The sequence below is a fragment of the Bos grunniens genome, chromosome 19, assembly GCF_055505025.1.
Source record: "Bos grunniens cultivar Pamir isolate PY7600 chromosome 19, Bosgru_T2T1.0, whole genome shotgun sequence".
In the NCBI taxonomy this organism is placed as follows: Eukaryota; Metazoa; Chordata; class Mammalia; order Artiodactyla; family Bovidae; genus Bos; species Bos grunniens.
Window position 1 is genome coordinate 39,010,220 of NC_141183.1, and position 17,219 is coordinate 39,027,438.

The 17,219-nt window shown below is 55.6% G+C and overlaps 1 protein-coding gene across 18 annotated transcripts; it reads left to right on the plus strand.

The window, feature by feature from the left end:
- The first annotated feature begins 149 nt into the window (after positions 1-149).
- P2RX5 (purinergic receptor P2X 5) lies at positions 150-16,313 on the plus strand. Of its 18 annotated transcripts, XR_015148060.1 has the most exons (15): positions 150-823; positions 3,191-3,283; positions 4,813-4,963; positions 5,613-5,684; positions 5,958-6,033; positions 6,123-6,219; positions 6,483-6,563; positions 6,816-6,954; positions 7,432-7,568; positions 7,997-8,090; positions 8,203-8,268; positions 10,459-10,541; positions 11,451-11,603; positions 12,970-14,002; positions 14,354-16,313. XR_015148060.1 is itself a non-coding variant. In XM_086359594.1 (14 exons), the coding sequence occupies exons 2-14, from the start codon at positions 3,273-3,275 to the stop codon at positions 13,037-13,039; spliced, it is 1,230 nt and encodes a 409-aa protein (XP_086215720.1). In that variant the 5' UTR covers positions 150-823; positions 3,191-3,272; the 3' UTR covers positions 13,040-16,313. The 18 variants fall into 18 exon arrangements, 12 of the variants coding, with proteins under 12 accessions (XP_086215720.1, XP_086215717.1, XP_086215718.1 ...); XR_015148058.1 differs by lacking the exon at positions 3,191-3,283; XR_015148059.1 differs by lacking the exon at positions 3,191-3,283 and having other exon boundaries at positions 12,970-13,811.
- Positions 16,314-17,219: the final 906 nt, after the last annotated feature.

The following is a 17,219-nucleotide window of genomic DNA, read 5'->3' on the forward strand; positions in this document are numbered from 1 at the left end:
TCAAACAGTTGGCACCCGCCTTCTCTCCAGGCATATTTTAAGATCCCAGGCCTCGGTTGCCTGTCTCCCCGCCCCCACCACACCCCACCACACCCCACCCCTCCTCCCTGTCCTGGCCGCCGACTCCTGGGGACTGCGGGGTTTAAACCGGCCGCAGCTGCTGCAGTAGGAACACGCACCTCGTTCCGGCCGAGGCGGGAGCCGCGCGTCTGACAAGTCTAGTCTCCCCCATCTTGCTCTTTATCCTGCCCACCCGCACTTCCTGTGCTGTAGGTACCCGCCCCCACCCCCGCCCCGGGGGCCTCAGTTGCCCCGTCTATTCAATAGGAGGAACCCCCGGGATTTCTTTGGGAGGCGGAAAGAGCGGGGGTTGCTTCCAAAGAAGCCCCTCTCAGCGCGTCCCTCCCGCGCGGCGGTGGCCGCGAGGGCCGCCGCAGGGCAGGGCGGGCGGCGGTCCGGCGCTGTCGCTGTCACTGTCCGGGGAGGAGGCGGCAAGGTCGCGGTCCGAGGTCCCCGCCTGGCCTCCGGCGGCGCTGCCGCAGCCTCGCCAGCAGCCGGCCCCGCGCGTTGAGCCGTGTACCCGGCGGCCGCGGGGCCCAAGCTGGGGGCCGGGCGGCGGGCGGACGGGGGCGGCTCCATGCGCCACACGTGCGGCCGCGCGATCGCCGGCCAGGTGAGCCGGAGCCATGGGGCAGGCGGGCTGCAAGGGGCTCTACCAGTCGCTCTTCGACTACAAGACGGAGAAGTACGTCATCGCCAAGAACAAGAAGGTGGGCCTGCTCTACCGGCTGCTGCAGGTCTCCATCCTGACCTACCTGGTGGTGTGAGTTCTCTGGGGGCTTTGGGGAGGGGGCAGGGTCAGCCGGGGGAGGCAGCGGTGGCCTCCGGAGCTTGGGAATTGGTGTGTGGACGCCTGGGGTGCCCTGTGACTGGGGTCTGGGACTCTGCTTCTGGAGGGGACCCTTCTTGTACCCGTGGGTGTAAGGGTGGGGGCTAAGGAAGGAGGCCTCAACTCCCCCACCGGCTCAGGAGGTGATGAGATGTGCCAGGGGCTCCTGGGTCCTCTCATTTCTCAGACTTGCCGTGGTCGGCTCCTTCCTCAGGGCTGGGGCCCCAGCATTAGGGTTTTGGGCAGGGGGTGAGGATGCAGGGGGCTGGGCTTCAGCTGTCCCTGCCGCCTCCCTGGGCCTGGTCTGGAATGGCCCCAGCACTGGGTAGGTTATTTATAATCACTGAGCTCAGTGCCAGGCTTGGGGCTGGGCAACTCATGAGCCTGGTGTTGTGTCCCTGAACTCCCTGCTGGTCAGCTCGCCCCAGCCGGGGCCAGGGGTCCTGCTGGGATCCCTCGATCCTCTCTGGCACCCACCTCTCCTGCCCCGCAGGAGCTGGCACCATCAGCTGAGAGGGCAGCTCTTTGGGGTCAGCCAGGGGTTCAGAGCCCTCACCCCCAAGCAGGGAGGGGATAGGTGGAGAGGAGACGTGCCGTCTTTTACTTCCGCAGTTACTGCCGTGGAGTCCCTCCTACTTCCTGCCCCTTTGGGAGGGCAGTCCTGACCTCACCTTGCTCCCACCAGAAGGCTTCATCCCTGAGGCATCTGGCTGTCTCCACCTGAAGGCTTTTTCTTGGTGCTGCTCCTCAGCCTGGGGTCCCTTTCACACCTGGCTTCTCACAGGCTCCTCCCCAGAAATCCCAGTGTAATTATATGCTCATTCAGGGGATCATTTGTTTAGTGTCTGTGCTGACTCCCTGCCATTCTGGGAATGCCCTGAGGGCAGGGCCTGCCTGCCATCCCTGAACTGCTTAGGGAACCAGATGTGAAGTGAACGAGTGGATGTTGTTGCTGAATGTCTGTGTCCGGGCTGGGCCCATTGTGTCCCCACTAAAACAGCTGTTTGGCTCAAGGGTCTCAACCCTCTCAGAGGTCCTTGGAGATGGGCCATGCCAGCTGTGCTCCCAGAGACGAGGGTGGAAGGGTCCTGGTTGGTGCCTGCTGTACAGAGAACTCTTCCTGGCACCCCGGAGGGGCAGGGTGTCCTGCGGGACCTCTGGAAGGCGGCTTCCCGCCCTCTCCTGGCCTCAGTGTTTCCAGCTTTACCGAAGGGGTTCACCTGCACAATTTCTAACTAACAGTAACATCAGTAATAAGTTGATGTGTTCATTGAACTTCTCCTCTGTGCCTGGTACTCACTGTACTAAGCAATTTACATGTCCCATCTTATTAAAAAAATATATATATATATATTTTTATATATTCAGTTCAGTTCAGTCGCTCAGTCGTGTCCGACTCTTTGTGACCCCATGAATCGCAGCACGCCAGACCTCCCTGTCCATCACCAACTCCCGAGTTCACCCAGACTCGTCCATCGAGTCAGTGATGCCATCCAGCCATCTCATCCTCTGTCGTCCTCTTCTCCTCCTGCCCCCAATCCCTTCCAGCATCAGAGTCTTTTCCAATGAGTCAACTCTTCGCATGAGGTGGCCAAAGTACTGGAGTTTCAGCTTTAGCATCATTCCTTCCAAAGAAATCCCAGGGCTGATCTCCTTCAGAATGGACTGGTTTTATATATATATTTGATTAATTTGTACTTACAGAAAAGTTCTAAGAGTATTACAGACGTTTTTAATGCCTTTCACCTTGATTCCCCCAAATGTTAACGTTGTACTTCATTTGTGTTGTCCTTACCTGTTTCTCTCTCTGTGTGTATATATATGTGCAGTTGTTTCTGTTGAATAGGTTGCAGGCATGAAAACTTAGAAATTCACATTGAAATAATATTATCACCTAAGCAATAGACCTTTTGTAAATTGTCCCCTAAGTTACCTTTATAGGAAAAGAAAATCTGAAATCATGCCTTGTATCCAGTTGTCCTGTCTCCTTTACTCTGGAATCACTCCCGAGTCTGTCTTTGTATCTATGACTCTGACATGTTTTAGAGTACAGGATCTTTTTAAAACCATTTTTAAATTGAGGTAAAATTCATATAGCGTGTAATTCATCATTTTAGCCTTTTTAAGTTATACAATTCAGTGGTTTTTAGTACATTCACAGTGTTGTACAGCCAGCACCATTATCTAATTCTAGGATGTTTCCATCACCCTCAAAATAGATTGTCTCTATTTACAGTCAGTTGCAGTTCTCCCCTACCTCCATCCCTTGGCAACCGCTTAATCTATTTTTTGTCTCTCTAGATTTGCCTATTCTGGACTTCTCATGTAAATCAAATCATTACAACATGTGGCCTTTTTTGTCTGGCTTGTTTCCCGTAGCACCATGTTTTCAAGGTTTGTCCATGTTGAAGCCTGTGTCAGTGAATCATTCCAAGGGCTGAATAATATCTCATTGGATGCAGACGCCACATTTGTTTATGCATTCATCTGTTGGACACTTGGATTGTTTTTACTTTCTGCCTATTATGAATAATTCTGCCGAGAACATTCACATGTCCGTTTTCGTGTGGACATACATTTTCCCTTGTCTCACACGCTTGGGGATGGAATTGCTGGGTCACAACTGTCCATCTGCTTCCCACAGCGCCTGTACAGTTGTACATTCCCACCGGCGAGCCCCAGTTTCTCTGCATCCTCACCAACACTTGTTATTTTCTATTTTTTGGACTACAGCCATCTTATTGGGTGTGAAGTACTCTCTCATTGTGGTTTCTATTGCATTTCCCTAATGACTAAAGATGTTAAGCATCTTTTCAGGGGCATGTCGGCCATTTGTGTGTCTTTCTTGAAGAAATGTCTGTTCACATCCTTGGGTGCTAAGTTGCTTCAGTCGTGTCTGACTCTTTGAGAGCTTACGCACCATAGCCTGCCAGGCTCCTCTGTCCATGGGATTCTCCAGTGGGTTGCCATTTCCTTCTCCAGCTGATCCTCCCAATTCACATCCTTAGCCCATATTTAAATTGGTTTATTTGTCTTTTTTACCCTTGAGTTGTAAGACTTTGTATATTCTGGGTACTAGACCCTCATGAGATAATGTGAGTCACAAATATTTTCTCCCATTCTATGGGTTGTCTTTTCACTTTATTGATAGTGTCCTTTGATGCACAAAAAAAGTTCTTAATTTTGACCAAGTCCATTATTTTTCTCTCTTTTTTTCCATTTGTTGCTTGTGTTTTGGGTGTCAGAGTATAGGATTTAAAAAAAAAACTGTTTACTGACTTCTGGCTGCCCTGGGTCTCCACTGCTGCACACAGGCTACTCCCTGGTTGGGGTGCTCGGGCCTCTTATTGTGGTGGCTCCTCTTGTTGTGGAGCTCAGGCTCTAGGCCATTGTGGTGCTTGGGCCTGGTTGCCCCGTGGCACGCGGGATCCTCCCAGACCAGGGATTGAACCGGCGTCTCCTGTATTGCAAGGCAGATTCTTAACCACTGGACCACCAGGGAAGCCTCAGAGTGTAGGATTTTGCGCTCTGGTTTTGTAGAGTCCCCTCAGTTTGGATATGTCTGCGGTCTCCTCATGATTAGTTCTAGGTTGTACCCCATGCCCCTTAATTGAAGGGAGGTGCCGTTAGCCCTGTGTTGACCCCCAGAGTTCACTGGCTCGCCCGAGGTCATGTGACAAGTGGGGATGAGTGGGCGGCAGGGCCCTGGTCCCTGACAGCAGCAGCCTCTCCCTTCTGGGGCTGCTTGTCTCCTCCACTGTTTGCAGGGCTGGCTTTCAGGCAGCGGTGGGAGTTGTGACTCCTGCCCAGGAGCGGGTGGGAAGGGTGAAGCCCCAAGCCTGCCCTCTCTGCGCCCTGGCGTCTGGGGAGACTTCCTGAGGGCAACGGGAGGCTGATGCCCACTTGCTTGCCCCTCCCTGCAGTTGGGTGTTCCTGGTGAAGAAGTGTTACCAAGACACGGACACATCCCTGCAGAGCAGTATCATCACCAAAGTCAAAGGCGTGACTTTCACCAACACCTCGGAGCTTGGGGAGCGGCTCTGGGATGTTGCTGACTATGTCATCCCACCCCAGGTCTGAGCCCCACCCAGCACAGGGGGACCCAGGTCGGCAGGGTCTGGCTCTGGACGGGTCATGTGGGAAGTTGCTTGGGGACTCAGGGGCCTCCACTCACTGTCTCCCTTGGCCTGTGACGGCTGCAAGGTTTGCAGACAGACTCTGCCCAGGTCCTTCCCCCCGCACCAAACCCCTGTACTCCTCGACTGTGCCTTACGGGGCTGCTCTGTTTGCAATAAACCCTGATCCTGTTGAGACCAAGTGGGACCCAGAGACCTTCCCTGCCTGTGTGAGCTGGCAGGTCTGACACCAGGAGCCCCACCTTTATGTTGGCCACTGCCCCCGGCAGCAGTTCCCTGGCCTGGTCACAGTTCCTGGGCCAGGGCTGGGCTGGCCTCACTGCCCCTTCTCTCTCCCCTCCTGGAGCTCAGCTTGGACCCTGGGGGCTGAGGTCAGCATGGCTTGGGGTTGTGGGCGTGAGAGACCCATCTAAGGACACCTACTCAGGGACTCTGAGACCAGTGGGCACGTGGGTGGGGTCCACTGATTTTGTGGCCCCAGCGTTTTGAGTACCCGTGCAGAGTCCCTAACACCTGCCAGGCAGCTCCGGGAAGGAGGGACCCCAGATGGCAGGAAAGGGCTCCTCAACCCCGCTCTGATTTCTCAGGGAGAGAACGTCTTCTTCGTAATCACCAACCTGGTCGTGACCCCCAACCAGCGGCAGGAAACCTGTGCTGAGGTGTGTTTCGGTGCTGAGAGCAGGGAGTGGGGATGGGAGAGGTACAGGCAGTGCTTGGGGCCCACCTCTCTCCTGAAGCAGGGGTTTCTACCCCCTCCCAGGGCCCGCGGCGGGAATGTGTGTACTGGTGTGCATGCCTGCACGGTTCAGGGGAGAAGCAGGTTCCCAAGGCATGTGTGGCCCCAGGCAAGGGAGAAGCCCCTGTCCTCCCCCTGGGGTGGGACCTGGATCTGAGAAGGGGCACCCCAGCCCAGGTGCTCTCTCTCCTGGCAGAGTGCAAGTGTTCCCGATGCCCTGTGCTATGAGGACAGCGACTGCCCTCCTGGGGAGCCTGTTGCGGCTGGAAATGGTGAGGCCTGGAGCGGCCAGGGCTGGGGGTCAGGGAGGGGCTGGAGCCGGGAGGTTCCTGGCACTGTGCTTGTCCCCCTCCCCCTGCAGGAGTGAGGACGGGCCGCTGCCTGCGGGAGGGGAGCGCACAGAAGGGCACCTGTGAGATCTTTGCCTGGTGCCCGGTGGAGACAAGATCCAGGCCAACGTGAGTAGCTATAAGCTTGGGACCCTGAGGAGTCACCCAGTCCTGGGCAGTGGGTCCCAGCCTGATGGTGGAGACACGTCCACTCGGAGTCCTCATTCTGGGGGAGGAGCTGGGACACCCCACAAAGGCCCGACGGCCAATCCAACATGACTGAATTAACTGTCCTTTGCAAAGGCTTCGGGGCACCCATGGGCAGGCAGGCTTCAGCCTCAGCATGGGGCGGGCAGGGCCCCCTGAACAGGCTCTCCTGCCTTTGTTTTCAGGAAGCCACTCCTGGGCGAAGCGAAAGACTTCACTGTTTACATAAAGAACTTCATTCGTTTCCCCAAATTCAACTTCTCCAAGTACGTGGGCCCGTGTGCATGGTGTGTGTGTGACGCTATGTGTGAGTGAACCACTGGGCATTGAAGGGGCACCCTTTCCTCTGCTGTGGCGGATGTGGGGGTGGAGGAATTAATCAGGACTGGGGTAGGGCTAAGTCAAGGGCTCAGTCTGGGCTGGGCGAGGGGTCCAGTGGCTCCTGGGTCAGGCCATTTCTGGCTTGGGAACAGCAAGTCTCACCTTTATTCCCCTGGCTCTTCATGGCCTCCACCCAGGACCAATGTGCTGGACACCACAGACAGAACTTTCCTGAAGTCCTGTAAGTTTAGCCCCGAGAACCCCTACTGCCCCATCTTCCGACTGGGCTCTGTGGTCAGCTGGACGGGGAGCAACTTCCAGGAGATAGCGGTGCAGGTGGGTGGTGTGTGCTCAGGGAGCCCTCCCCGGGGCCGAGGGCTGTGGGCTTGGGCTCTGCAATGAGGAGGCAGGGTGGAGGAGGACCTACAGGAGGAGCCGGCCCTGCAGTAACCTGCCCATGGACCTGCTCTCTCAGCATCGGCTGTGATGCAGTCAGCTATGCCACACTTGCTGAGGGGCACACTCACACCTGCGTTTGGTTCTAAGTCCTCTGCTGTGAGCTGCCAGTGCCACGCGGGGGCTCACTCTGGTCATTCCCTTCTCCTTGGGGCGTGGAGCAGGAGATGTGGGCTGTGGGTGATGCTTTTTCTCAGCCACTCCAGAAATGTGAACCCTGGGCCTTCCACCATCCTTCCAGAAGGATGCTGCAGTGGAGCTGAGCCCTTACCCAAGCTCTCCATGAAGAGCTGACTTGTGACTTCTGTCCACCTCCAGAAAGTTCTGGGCCTTGACTCATGTCTCTTTTGCATCAAGGGTGGCGTGATAGGAATTCAGATTGAATGGGACTGTGATCTTGATAAAGCGCCTTCTGAATGTTACCCTCGCTATTACTTTAACCGTCTGGACAACAGATTTTCAGGAAACTCTATCTCTTCCGGGTACAACTTCAGGTACCTGGCGCTAAGCCTGCCACCTTATGACCCTGTCCTTCCCTGGGTGCCAGCCCTATGACACCCCTTCCTGGGGGTGGGTGTCAGAGTGGGAGGTGCAGGGAGGCAGCCAGGGTGCCTCTGGGAAACTCCTGCCATGGCTCTGGAGCTGCCCTGGAGCGGAGGGCTGGGCCAGGTCCATCGGTGCCTGGTGGCCCCAGGTTGGCCCAGCAGTGGTGGGAAAGCCTTCACCCTTTGGGGACTGTCTGGCAAGAACTTCAAAGATCGGAACGAACCTTTAATGTCACATAAGCAAGAGGGTCTCCAGCCTTTCCTGGGGTTGCTGAGAGCCAGGGTACCGGGGTGGGTGGGTTTATAAATCTCCAAGGCAGCCGAGCCTGCACTGAAAACAGGAAAGGCCCAGGCAGGCTGAGCCGTGTCTCCCCCAGGTTTGCCAAGTACTACCGAGACGCAGCTGGGGTGGAGTTCCGCACGCTGTTTAAAGCCTACGGGATCCGCTTCGATGTGATGGTAAATGGCAAGGTGTGTGGGCGAGGCTCCCTTCTGGGAGGGTGGGCCATGTGGGGGTGTCTGGGCTGGCTCTGGTGGAGTCCCTGGTGACCCCGCTGTGCCTCACCCTGTCTCTCTGCTCCAGGCTGGCAAGTTCAACATCATCCCCACGATCATCAACGTGGGCTCAGGGGTGGCACTCATGGGAGTGGTGAGTACCTCTCCCCTCCCCCTTGACCCTCGGAGCACCACAGGGGGAGCGGGCACTGCCCAGGGGAGAGAGCTGTCCCAGTGCTCCAGAAGGAATCGGAGCCGGGGAGGTCAGTGCGGGACGGGGTGAAGAGGGCTTCCTGGGACTTCACACCCCTCTGGCGGCCCCCGGTGTCAGCGCCTGCCTGGGATTCTCTTTCCAGAGCTAGAGGCTTCTGCCTGTGGCTCAGCAGCTGGGGGTTCTCCGGAATCCTCCACAGCCTTGTCTCCACTTCCACTAAAACGAGGCAGATCTGGCGATATACAGGGCTTCTCAGCCACGGCCCCGTTTATATTTTGGGCCAGATAACTTTTTTTGTGGGGTGATCGTGTACGTTGTAGAGTGTTTAACAGCATCCCCAGCCTCTCCCCATGAGGTGTTGAAAGCACCTTCCCCCACAATTGTGCTGGCCAAAAACGTGTGCAGGCATTGCCAGACTGCCCCGAGTTGTGAATCACAGGGACTAAAAAGATGAGAGGCAGGGAAGTCGGGCTGTGGTCCTTCCTCGGGTCTGTTCTGAACTTCAGCTGGGCAGAGGGGCCACAGGAGGGGATGTAGCACTGGAGGGCAGGGAAAGGCTTATTCCTGACCTTTCATGCCCCCCCTTTTTTTTCTGGAAGTTTTTTAAATACAAGGGAGTTATCAGTGAGTGGCTTGCATCCACCCCAGTGAGCCCCTTATTGAGATTTCTGGCAGCTTTATCCCTGGTTCCTCTGCCTAGGAGGTCACAACAGCTCCCCTGGAGGCTTCCAGGAGGACCTGCTGCTGCTAAGTCGCTTCAGTCGTGTCCAACTCTGTGTGACCCCATAGACGGCAGCCCACCAGGCTCCCCCATCCCTGGGATTCTCCAGGCAAGAACACTGGAGTGGGTTGCCATTTCCTTCTCCAATGCATGAAAGTGAAAAGTGAAAGTGAAGTCGTGCAGTCGTGTCCGACTCTTAGCGACCCCATGGACTGCAGCCTCCCAGGCTCCTCCGTCCATGGGATTTTCCAGGCAAGAGTACTGGAGTGGGGTGCCATTGCCTTCTCCACCAGGAGGACCCAGGACTGACTTTTTATTGAGACCAGAAACACTGTGTCCTATAACAGGACTCAACGAAGCCATGCTCCTGAGAGATGGGTCAGTGGATGAAAGGGGGCCCCAAATGACTCCTTTTTAACTGCAGACAATATTGTTGGGGAGCCCTGTATGTGTGCGTATGTAGAGAGGGGCCATGTTCAGGCCTCTTTCTTATGATGTGCATATATCAGAACATGGGCATCTGGGGACGTCCTGTGGGATGCAGGTAACGGGAAAAGTGGTAGAGGCTGGGTGGGGGTGTGAGGAGTGCTCTCTATGGAACAATGAATTGATAACCCTTTTGACATCTGGAGGGGGAAAAAAGAAAAGGTGTGCAGTGCCCAGGTTCACCTGTGGGACTGTCCCTCAGGCCTCTCCCACCCGCTCTGTCTGTGCTCTGGGTGGAGTTGCCCTCTGGTGGAGGAGACCGGTATTTGCACCATCTGGTCTGGTCTGAAGAGCTCATGTTCAGGTGTCAGTCGTTCTGCTGGGTTGCTCAGGCCTCCTCCTCTTTCCTTGGCCCCTGCTGTGGTGTTCTTGTTCAGATACCCTCCAACCCATGTGACTACTAGAGGGATCTTCCCACAGTGCTGCATTTCTGTTCCTTGCCCGGGTTCCCAGGCATGACAAGCTGGCTCTTTGCTGAGCTTTTTTCCTTCTGTCTTAAATAAAATCCAATTCAGACTCAAGACTCGGCCCAGAGGACCCTCGAGGCTGCGTAAAGTTCCATCTTCTCTCTGCTTCTCTTCCCATCATGGGACAGGTCGCTTATCATTTACATGCTTGTCTCCTGCACCCGAGGCGGGGGCGGGGGGTCCCCCAAGGGTGCCATTGTCCTACCTCTCCCTGTACCCCAGGGCAGTGCCTGGCACTGGTGAGCGCTGAGCAAACACTGGCTGAAGATGTGATTGCGAGGGGTCAAGGCAGTGCAGAGGTGCTTGGCCTGACAGAGCAGAGGGACCACAGGCTGGCTGGCTGCACGGTGGGCCGGCTTTGTGGCCTTGGACAAAGGAGCCTCTGAGCTCAGCGCCCTCACCTATTGGTGTTAAGTGGCCTGGCGCACTGAGTCAGGGACCTCCACTCTTTTACAGGGGTCTTTCTTCTGTGACCTGGTACTCATCTACTTCATCAAAAAGAGCCACTTTTATCGAGACAAGAAATACGAGGAAGTGAGGTCAGTTACGCTTCCTCCCGGTGGCCCTAGGGCAGCCCACTAGGTCAGTGTTTCCCTCCATGGCTCAGAACTCTGGCCCTGGTTTTCTGTTGACGTTTGTGGGGTAGAGGCAGGGCTGAATGCTGGGAGCCATCTTGGAAGGGCTGGGGAAGGTGGAATGTTCTGAGTACCGGCTCTACAGAACTGGATTCTGCTTCGGAGCAGCCAGCAGAAGAGAAGGCCACCAAAGGCCATGGGAAGGAGACCTGGTTTCCAGGCCTGGCTCTGCCGCTGTCTCCCCAGGCCTCCTTGGGCCTGTTTCTCTCTGTGTGAGACAGGAGTGTTGGTTTACATAGAGTGTCTTCCAGCACCTGTAATTTTAGGATTCTTGGACTTGGTGGTCCTGGTGGGCTGGGGTTGAGGGAAGCTGGAGTGGTAAAGGAAGGAAAAATAAATGGAGTCCCCCTACCCCCCACTACAGAGGCCTATTTCCAGGCTCTCTTGGGCAGTGGGCTCGGTGGGGTTTGTGTGTATGTATTCAGAAGAGCAGACTCTAGTGTGAGTGGGAAATCCTGAGAGCTGGGTGGACAGGAAGGGGCAAGGGGCTCTGGCCAGGCCTTGGGGAAGGCTTTCTGGAGGAGTGGGATGGGAACGGGGAATTGCAGCTGGTGGGCTTGGGAAAGGCACTGGGTGCTCCCTCAGTCCCGCCACCCCCTGGGATGGGACAGGGGGCCAGCTTGCCTCCTCTGCCTGGACTGACCCCCAGCCCTGGTTCTCAGGCTGAGCCCTGAGCCCTGACTGTACCTGCCACCCTGCAGAGCTGCTGGAGGAAGAGGGGCGCCCCCTGCAGGGCAAGTGGCACGCCAGTCCCAGGGAGGGGGTCACGCCCAGGGCCCCCAGGCCAGGGTTAACAGGTCATGTCCTGCCCAGGGACCTAGAGGTCCTCGCCCAAATGGCAGAGTCCTCACAGCAGAGCGTGGCCCCGGACGCAGCGGGGCTGGCGGAGCAGCCAGAGGCGCAGGATGAAGGCGGCGCCCAGAAGGAGAATGGCTGTGTGTGTGGGCAGCTCCTCCAGCCCGCCAGGTGAGGGGGCTGCCCAGCCAAGGGCCAGGAAGGAGGCCTGTGGAGACAGCCCAGCTGCCACCGTGCTCCCGGCTCTGGGTGACCTGGCCACAAGGCAGGGTGCGGGGGACCTCACGGAGCCCATCCAAGCTGGACTCTGGGAGGAGGGGTGCTGGTGGTTGGCGCTTTAGCTCCTCCACGATCCCCATCATCCCCCAACCCCCGGTGACCACAGACCTGCCTGCCACTATGCTGCCCCAGCACTACAACAGCAACGCACTAACATGCACTCAGGCTTCCTCTGCTGGGCACTGCGCTGAGCCCGGAGCTCATTTCAGCACCCTAATGAGATGGTCACCAACAGTCCCTATTTTACTAATGAGGAAAGTGAGACACAGAAAGGTCAAGTAACTTGGTTCAGTCACATGGCTAATAAATGCCAGAGTTGGGACTTGAACCTGGGCAGTGTGCTCCTAGAATCCAGTCCTTCTCCATCAGGTTATTTGACCTTACCGAGCCCTTCCTTCCTCTACTCCTGTCAGAGCTGCCTCCCCTATGCTCCTCTCTGATGTGGACATTCTGGAGCTGCCCAAGCCTCAGGATGGCGGTGGCTGTGCTGACAGGTGGCCTGCAGGCCACCCTTCCCTGGAACGCTGCCCCGGGCAGCCTGGCAAGGGAGGCAGCCCTGGGGCTTGCTTTGCTTCTGCCTCACTGTGTGCCCCTGGGCAGGCGCCTGGCCCTTTCTGGGCTTGATCACCCTTTGATCCAGGGGTGTTGGACACAGGGGCCCCTCTGGCCCAGTGAGCAGGGTTCCCTGACTCTCCTGTCAACTGTGTCAGAGGGGTTCACTGACCTGGGCTGGGTGCCATCTGCCTTGAGCGTTCATTCTCTGCTGACTCAGCGATTGGCAGCCTCCAGTGGGGAGTTGAGCGTGGGCAGGGGGAGACAGAGAAGTGAGCCAGGACGAGAGGGGAGGCAAGTAGGGAGAGGTGTGGGGAAAGACAGAGGGAGAAGTTGGGGGACCTGCCGGGTAGGCTTGTGCCAGCAGCCCTCCCACACACTCCCTGAGCTGAGTGCCACTTCCTGGGTGCTCGCCTGTGCTCCTTCACATGCGAGAGGGAAGAGTGGTTGCCTTGCTGGTCTTGGCAAGCCTCAACTGTTGCTGTGGGTGTGGGGGGGGAGTCGCTCAGGGGGGCCCCCCACCCGAGGTGGTTGCTGCTCATTGCTGGTGCAGCTCCAGATGCCTCAGCCCGAGCATCAGACTGCGCTCTCTGCCAGTGCTCACCGCCTGCAGCGCTGCCTGCCAGAAGCTTCTGCAGGCTGAGTCTGCCCTTAGGGAGACCATCCCTGCCCCAGCTGTCCTGTGTGCCCCCACTTGCCCACACAGGTCCGGCCACCAGGGGAACGGAAAGGTGAATGTGGAGCAGCTGCAGAGCCTGCAGACCATGGAGGCGTAGCCAGGGATGTTGGCTGAGAGCAGATTTAGGACAATTGTCCACACCTCTGAAGTGGGAAGAGTCCTGTCGTCGTCCACATGGAACCAGGCCTCCAGGGACAGCACCTCTCCTGCACTTTGGGATCTTGCTACAAGCTTCTTGTTATGTGTGTGGGGAGGGGGGGCCTCCCAGTGGGCGCAGTGGCTCATGCAGAAGAGGCCCTAAAGCGCATTCAGTTACTCATTCATCCATGTGGTAAACAGTTTTTGATGCCGGCTGTGGGCTGGACCCTGTCCAAAAGATGCTTGAATGAGACACTGACCTGGCCCTCAGAGAGGGGAGCACTCATCTAATTCCCTTCGGAGCTGGTGGACATGACAGCTGGGCCGCACACTCTGGCCTGCCTCCAGCCGCTAGCTGAGACCTGTACCATTAGCTCTGAAACCCTCAGAGCAAATGATGGCTCCTCACAGAAAGACCTTGGTCAACTTCCAAGCGGACATTTGGCCTTGCCCCCAGGGGTGAAATTTAAAGGTGTCCAAGGAGGCAACCAGCAAAGGACTAAAGGACTGGACCTGTGAGGAGGCAGCCGGCCATGAGGGGAGGAGGAGGAGAGCCTCGGGGAGCCTGGGGGACAGCGTCTCACCCCAATGGGAGATGTGCTTGCCTGTGTGGTTGGGCTCTCGCTGTTCTGTTGGGCTTGTTTTTCCCTGCTCGGCTTCCCTTCCTCTAAGGCCCCATCTGAAGGGATAATGAGATGATGGATGGTGCTCGATGTCAAGTGGAAACAGCTGTAAGTAAGCTGGTCCTTGACCCCCTCCCTCAGTCGCTGTAAAGCACTGCTGTTCAACGCGTGGTCCATGGACTCGCAGCACGGGCATCACCTAGGTGCTTGTTAGAAATGCAGTCTCAGCCCTCCCTCACCGCCCCCCCCCCAAATCAGAACCTGCATTTCAACAGGATTCCCAAGTGATTCATGTGCATGTGAGTTTGAGAAGCAGTGCTTGAGGAGATATGCAAGGCCTGGCTCTGAAAAGGCCTGCTTTGGTGGGTGGTGTCAATTTCTGGGTCACACTGACACTGAAGTTACCTCGAGACCAAGCAGATTCCCTCCTTCCCTGCCCTGGGAAAGTGACATTATGCTCAATTCATTCAAATTATTTTGAGTAGGTCATACTTAAATGATTCAAAACTTAAGAGGTACAGAGGAACAGAAGTGAAAAGCTTCTCTTCCACCCCTGTTCCCCAATTCCCTGTGCTACCCCTGTGCTACCAATTCCAAGAGGCTCACCAGTCTTGCTGAGAATTCACTGGGTTACTCATGTCTTCCCTCAGGAAATGAACATTGCCGCCTGCACTCAGACCAAGTCCCTGCTGTCGGACGAGATGGAACGTGCTGGGCTGGGGAGCCCCTGCACAAGGGGAAGGGCCTAGAGCTCCACCACTGTTGGAACCACCGGGCGGCCAAGGCCTGCGGTGCTGCCTGTCTCCCCGCGAGCCTGGGTGCTGTCTGAGCACTTGCCCTGCCTCCAGGGAGCATTCTCTCTGTGAGGACCCTGGCTCTCCTCTGCCCAGCGGGGGCAGTAAGCCCCCTTCCGCTGGGGCCTTTGAGGAGAGGGTCAGAGGGGCGTGGTTCACAGAAGAGGACCCCTTGGAGAGCAAGCAGCTCCTCCCCCTGGGCTGCCAGGCGACCTGTCAGTAAGCTCAAACTGCTGCTCTGACAAGAAAGTGAGAAAGGCAGGTGATCTCCTGTGGTGTCTCCCTCTCTAAGGCAAACCCTTGGATTTAACAAGACAGCCTGTTACTTGTATGTCTGGAAGGGAGTTCAAAGGGCAGGGGTCCCAGCCGCTTAGAAGTTGATCTGGTTTCCTTTAACCTGTTTTTGGAATCGCTTGGCAGCAGCCACACAATTTGCAGACAGCTGTGCTACTTGTTTTACACTGGAATGGAAATGTCTTCCTACAGTTATTCATCCAGTCAGTAAATAGTATTGAGTGCCTCTCGTGTCGCGTGTTGGACCAAATACTGATGGCAGTGGCGAGCGGCACAAAAACGGCCTCTGCTCCCAGGTGCCCAGTGTCTAGGGGTCACACACCAGTCACAAACAGGACGGGATGCTTCGAGAGTCCTCAGTGAGGCGCAGCCAGATTTCCACAAGGAAGTGACATGTGAGTTGAAATCTGAAAGGTTAGTAACAGTCTAACCAGGTGAGGGGAAGCATCCAGGTCAGGGAACCACACGTAGAAAAGACATGAGGAGGACTTAGCGAGGACTGGATGAACAGTGTGTCTGGAGCAGCTTCTGTGACGCTTTCATCACGTGGGCATTCATTACTTTTAAGGGTTGCCCCTTTAAACCTCCTGCCATAGAGGACTTGTTTCTTTAAGTCCAGCAAAACCTTCCTGGTGGCTTCCCCACTAGATGTCAGGAGCCCCATGCACAGATGGCCCTGTGACCCCCATCACAGCTTCTGGATAGTCACACATAACCAGTTCCCTGGCTTTTGCACAGTTCTCCCCACCACCCGCATAATCTTGACTCTGAAGGGGGAAGAAGAGGAGCAGGAATCTGAGCACGTTTTACACTTGGGAAAGCCCCTTTCCCTCGGCACAGGAAGATGACCACGCCAGCCTCTCAGTCTGTCCATGCTGACATCTCAGTATCACAGGAATTGTCTATGGTTATGTTCAAGCCTTGGCCTAAAAGCCCTCTGCCTAATGTCTTCCTGACAATCAGACTTATTCCATGCCTTTGGAGTACCATGATGCTGGCCAACAGGAAAAGTTTTAAATTAAGTGCTATTAGTGTGACATGATGGGGACCAGCCACTGAAAGAGCAGAGTGCCCTTTACTCCTGATGCAGGGTCATCAGGACTGATCCATCATGGATGCCTTTCTGCTCCCCTCTCAACCCCATCAGTTCCTCTCTCAATGGCTAGCTAACCCCCTGGGGGACCAGTCATAAACGGGGAATGTGACTTCCTCCAGGTGTCTCTGAGTGCCCCGGGAAGTCCTTACATCACTCCAAGTGGAGAGGCATCTTGGATGTCTGGTCTACTTGGTTCCAACCTGCCCCTCTCCTCCCCAAGTGGTACAACTTTCCTCAGAGCATATTCTCCAGGGGAGCCAAGAATGCTCTCTACAAAAGACACCTTTCTTCCAGCTCTTTCCCCTTAGGCCTGTTCACAGAATTAAAGCCGGGAGGATGGCAAGCATTTCCTGGGTCCTGCCCAATACATGCATTCTCTGACATTTTAATTTGGCTATAAGACAATAAAAAGGTGTTAACTTTAAATGTGCTCTTTTTTTATCTTTCATATTTTCATGGACATCCCATCAATGTAAAGACATGACCAAAAGAGGCAGACACAAGAAACAGTGAGCAACATATTACCTTCCTTACTGTCTTTGCAAAGAAATTCAAATTAAAGTAAGGAAACTTCTTAAATGCACTAACATTAAAGGACCAGGAAGGCACTGATAAAAGTGGTACTTAGCATTTAAAATCAGGTTTTTAGCTTCTGCTCTAGTAGATTAAACATCCTCAAGATGATACAGACAGGCACTGCTGTATTTTATTTTTTTTATAAAAGTGAGCATCTCAAACAATCTTCCTGCTCAGCAACAGAGGAAAGGTTAAGTAAATCAGATCACTGATTTACTCACCAGAAGGACTCACTCTCAGAGAAGGCAATGGCACCCCACTCCACTACTCTTGCCTGGAAAATCCCATGGACGGAGGAGCCTGGTGGGCTGCAGTCCATGGAGTCACTAAGAGTTGGACATGACTGAGTGACTTCACTTTCACTCTTCACTTTCATGCATTGGAGAAGCAAATGGCAACTCACTCGTGTTCTTGCCTTGAGAATCCCAGGGACGGGGGAGCCTGATGGGCTGCCGTCTATGGGGTCGCACAGAGTCGGACATGACTGAAGCAACTTAGCAGCAGCAGCAGCAGCAGGACTCACTCTGCTTCCCCCTTACTCGGTGTCAGGACCGACCCCTGCCCACTGAGTTCAGAGGTGGTCACTGGGAGACACGGGCAAAGCTATCGTCTCAGCCACTTCTTAGCTTCATGTGAAAGCATCTGATACAGAACCCAAATGGGATTCAGGAGGCCTGGGCCTCCACTGTTGGTCACAGGCCACCTATTATCTGTAAAAGGGAACTTGGCTTCAAGCTTTCAGATCCCCTTCTGATC

What these genes read in the sequence shown, in the direction of transcription:
- P2RX5 (XM_086359591.1), top strand. Translation starts at nt 687, where the DNA reads ATGGGGCAGGCGGGCTGCAAGGGGCTCTACCAGTCGCTCTTCGACTAC. An exon ending in GCCTGTTGCGGCTGGAAATG is followed by an intron (nt 6,034 to 6,122) that starts GTGAGGCCTGGA and finishes CTCCCCCTGCAG; the next exon opens with GAGTGAGGACGGGCCGCTGC. An exon ending in CAGCTCCTCCAGCCCGCCAG is followed by an intron (nt 11,604 to 12,969) that starts GTGAGGGGGCTG and finishes TTGCCCACACAG; the next exon opens with GTCCGGCCACCAGGGGAACG.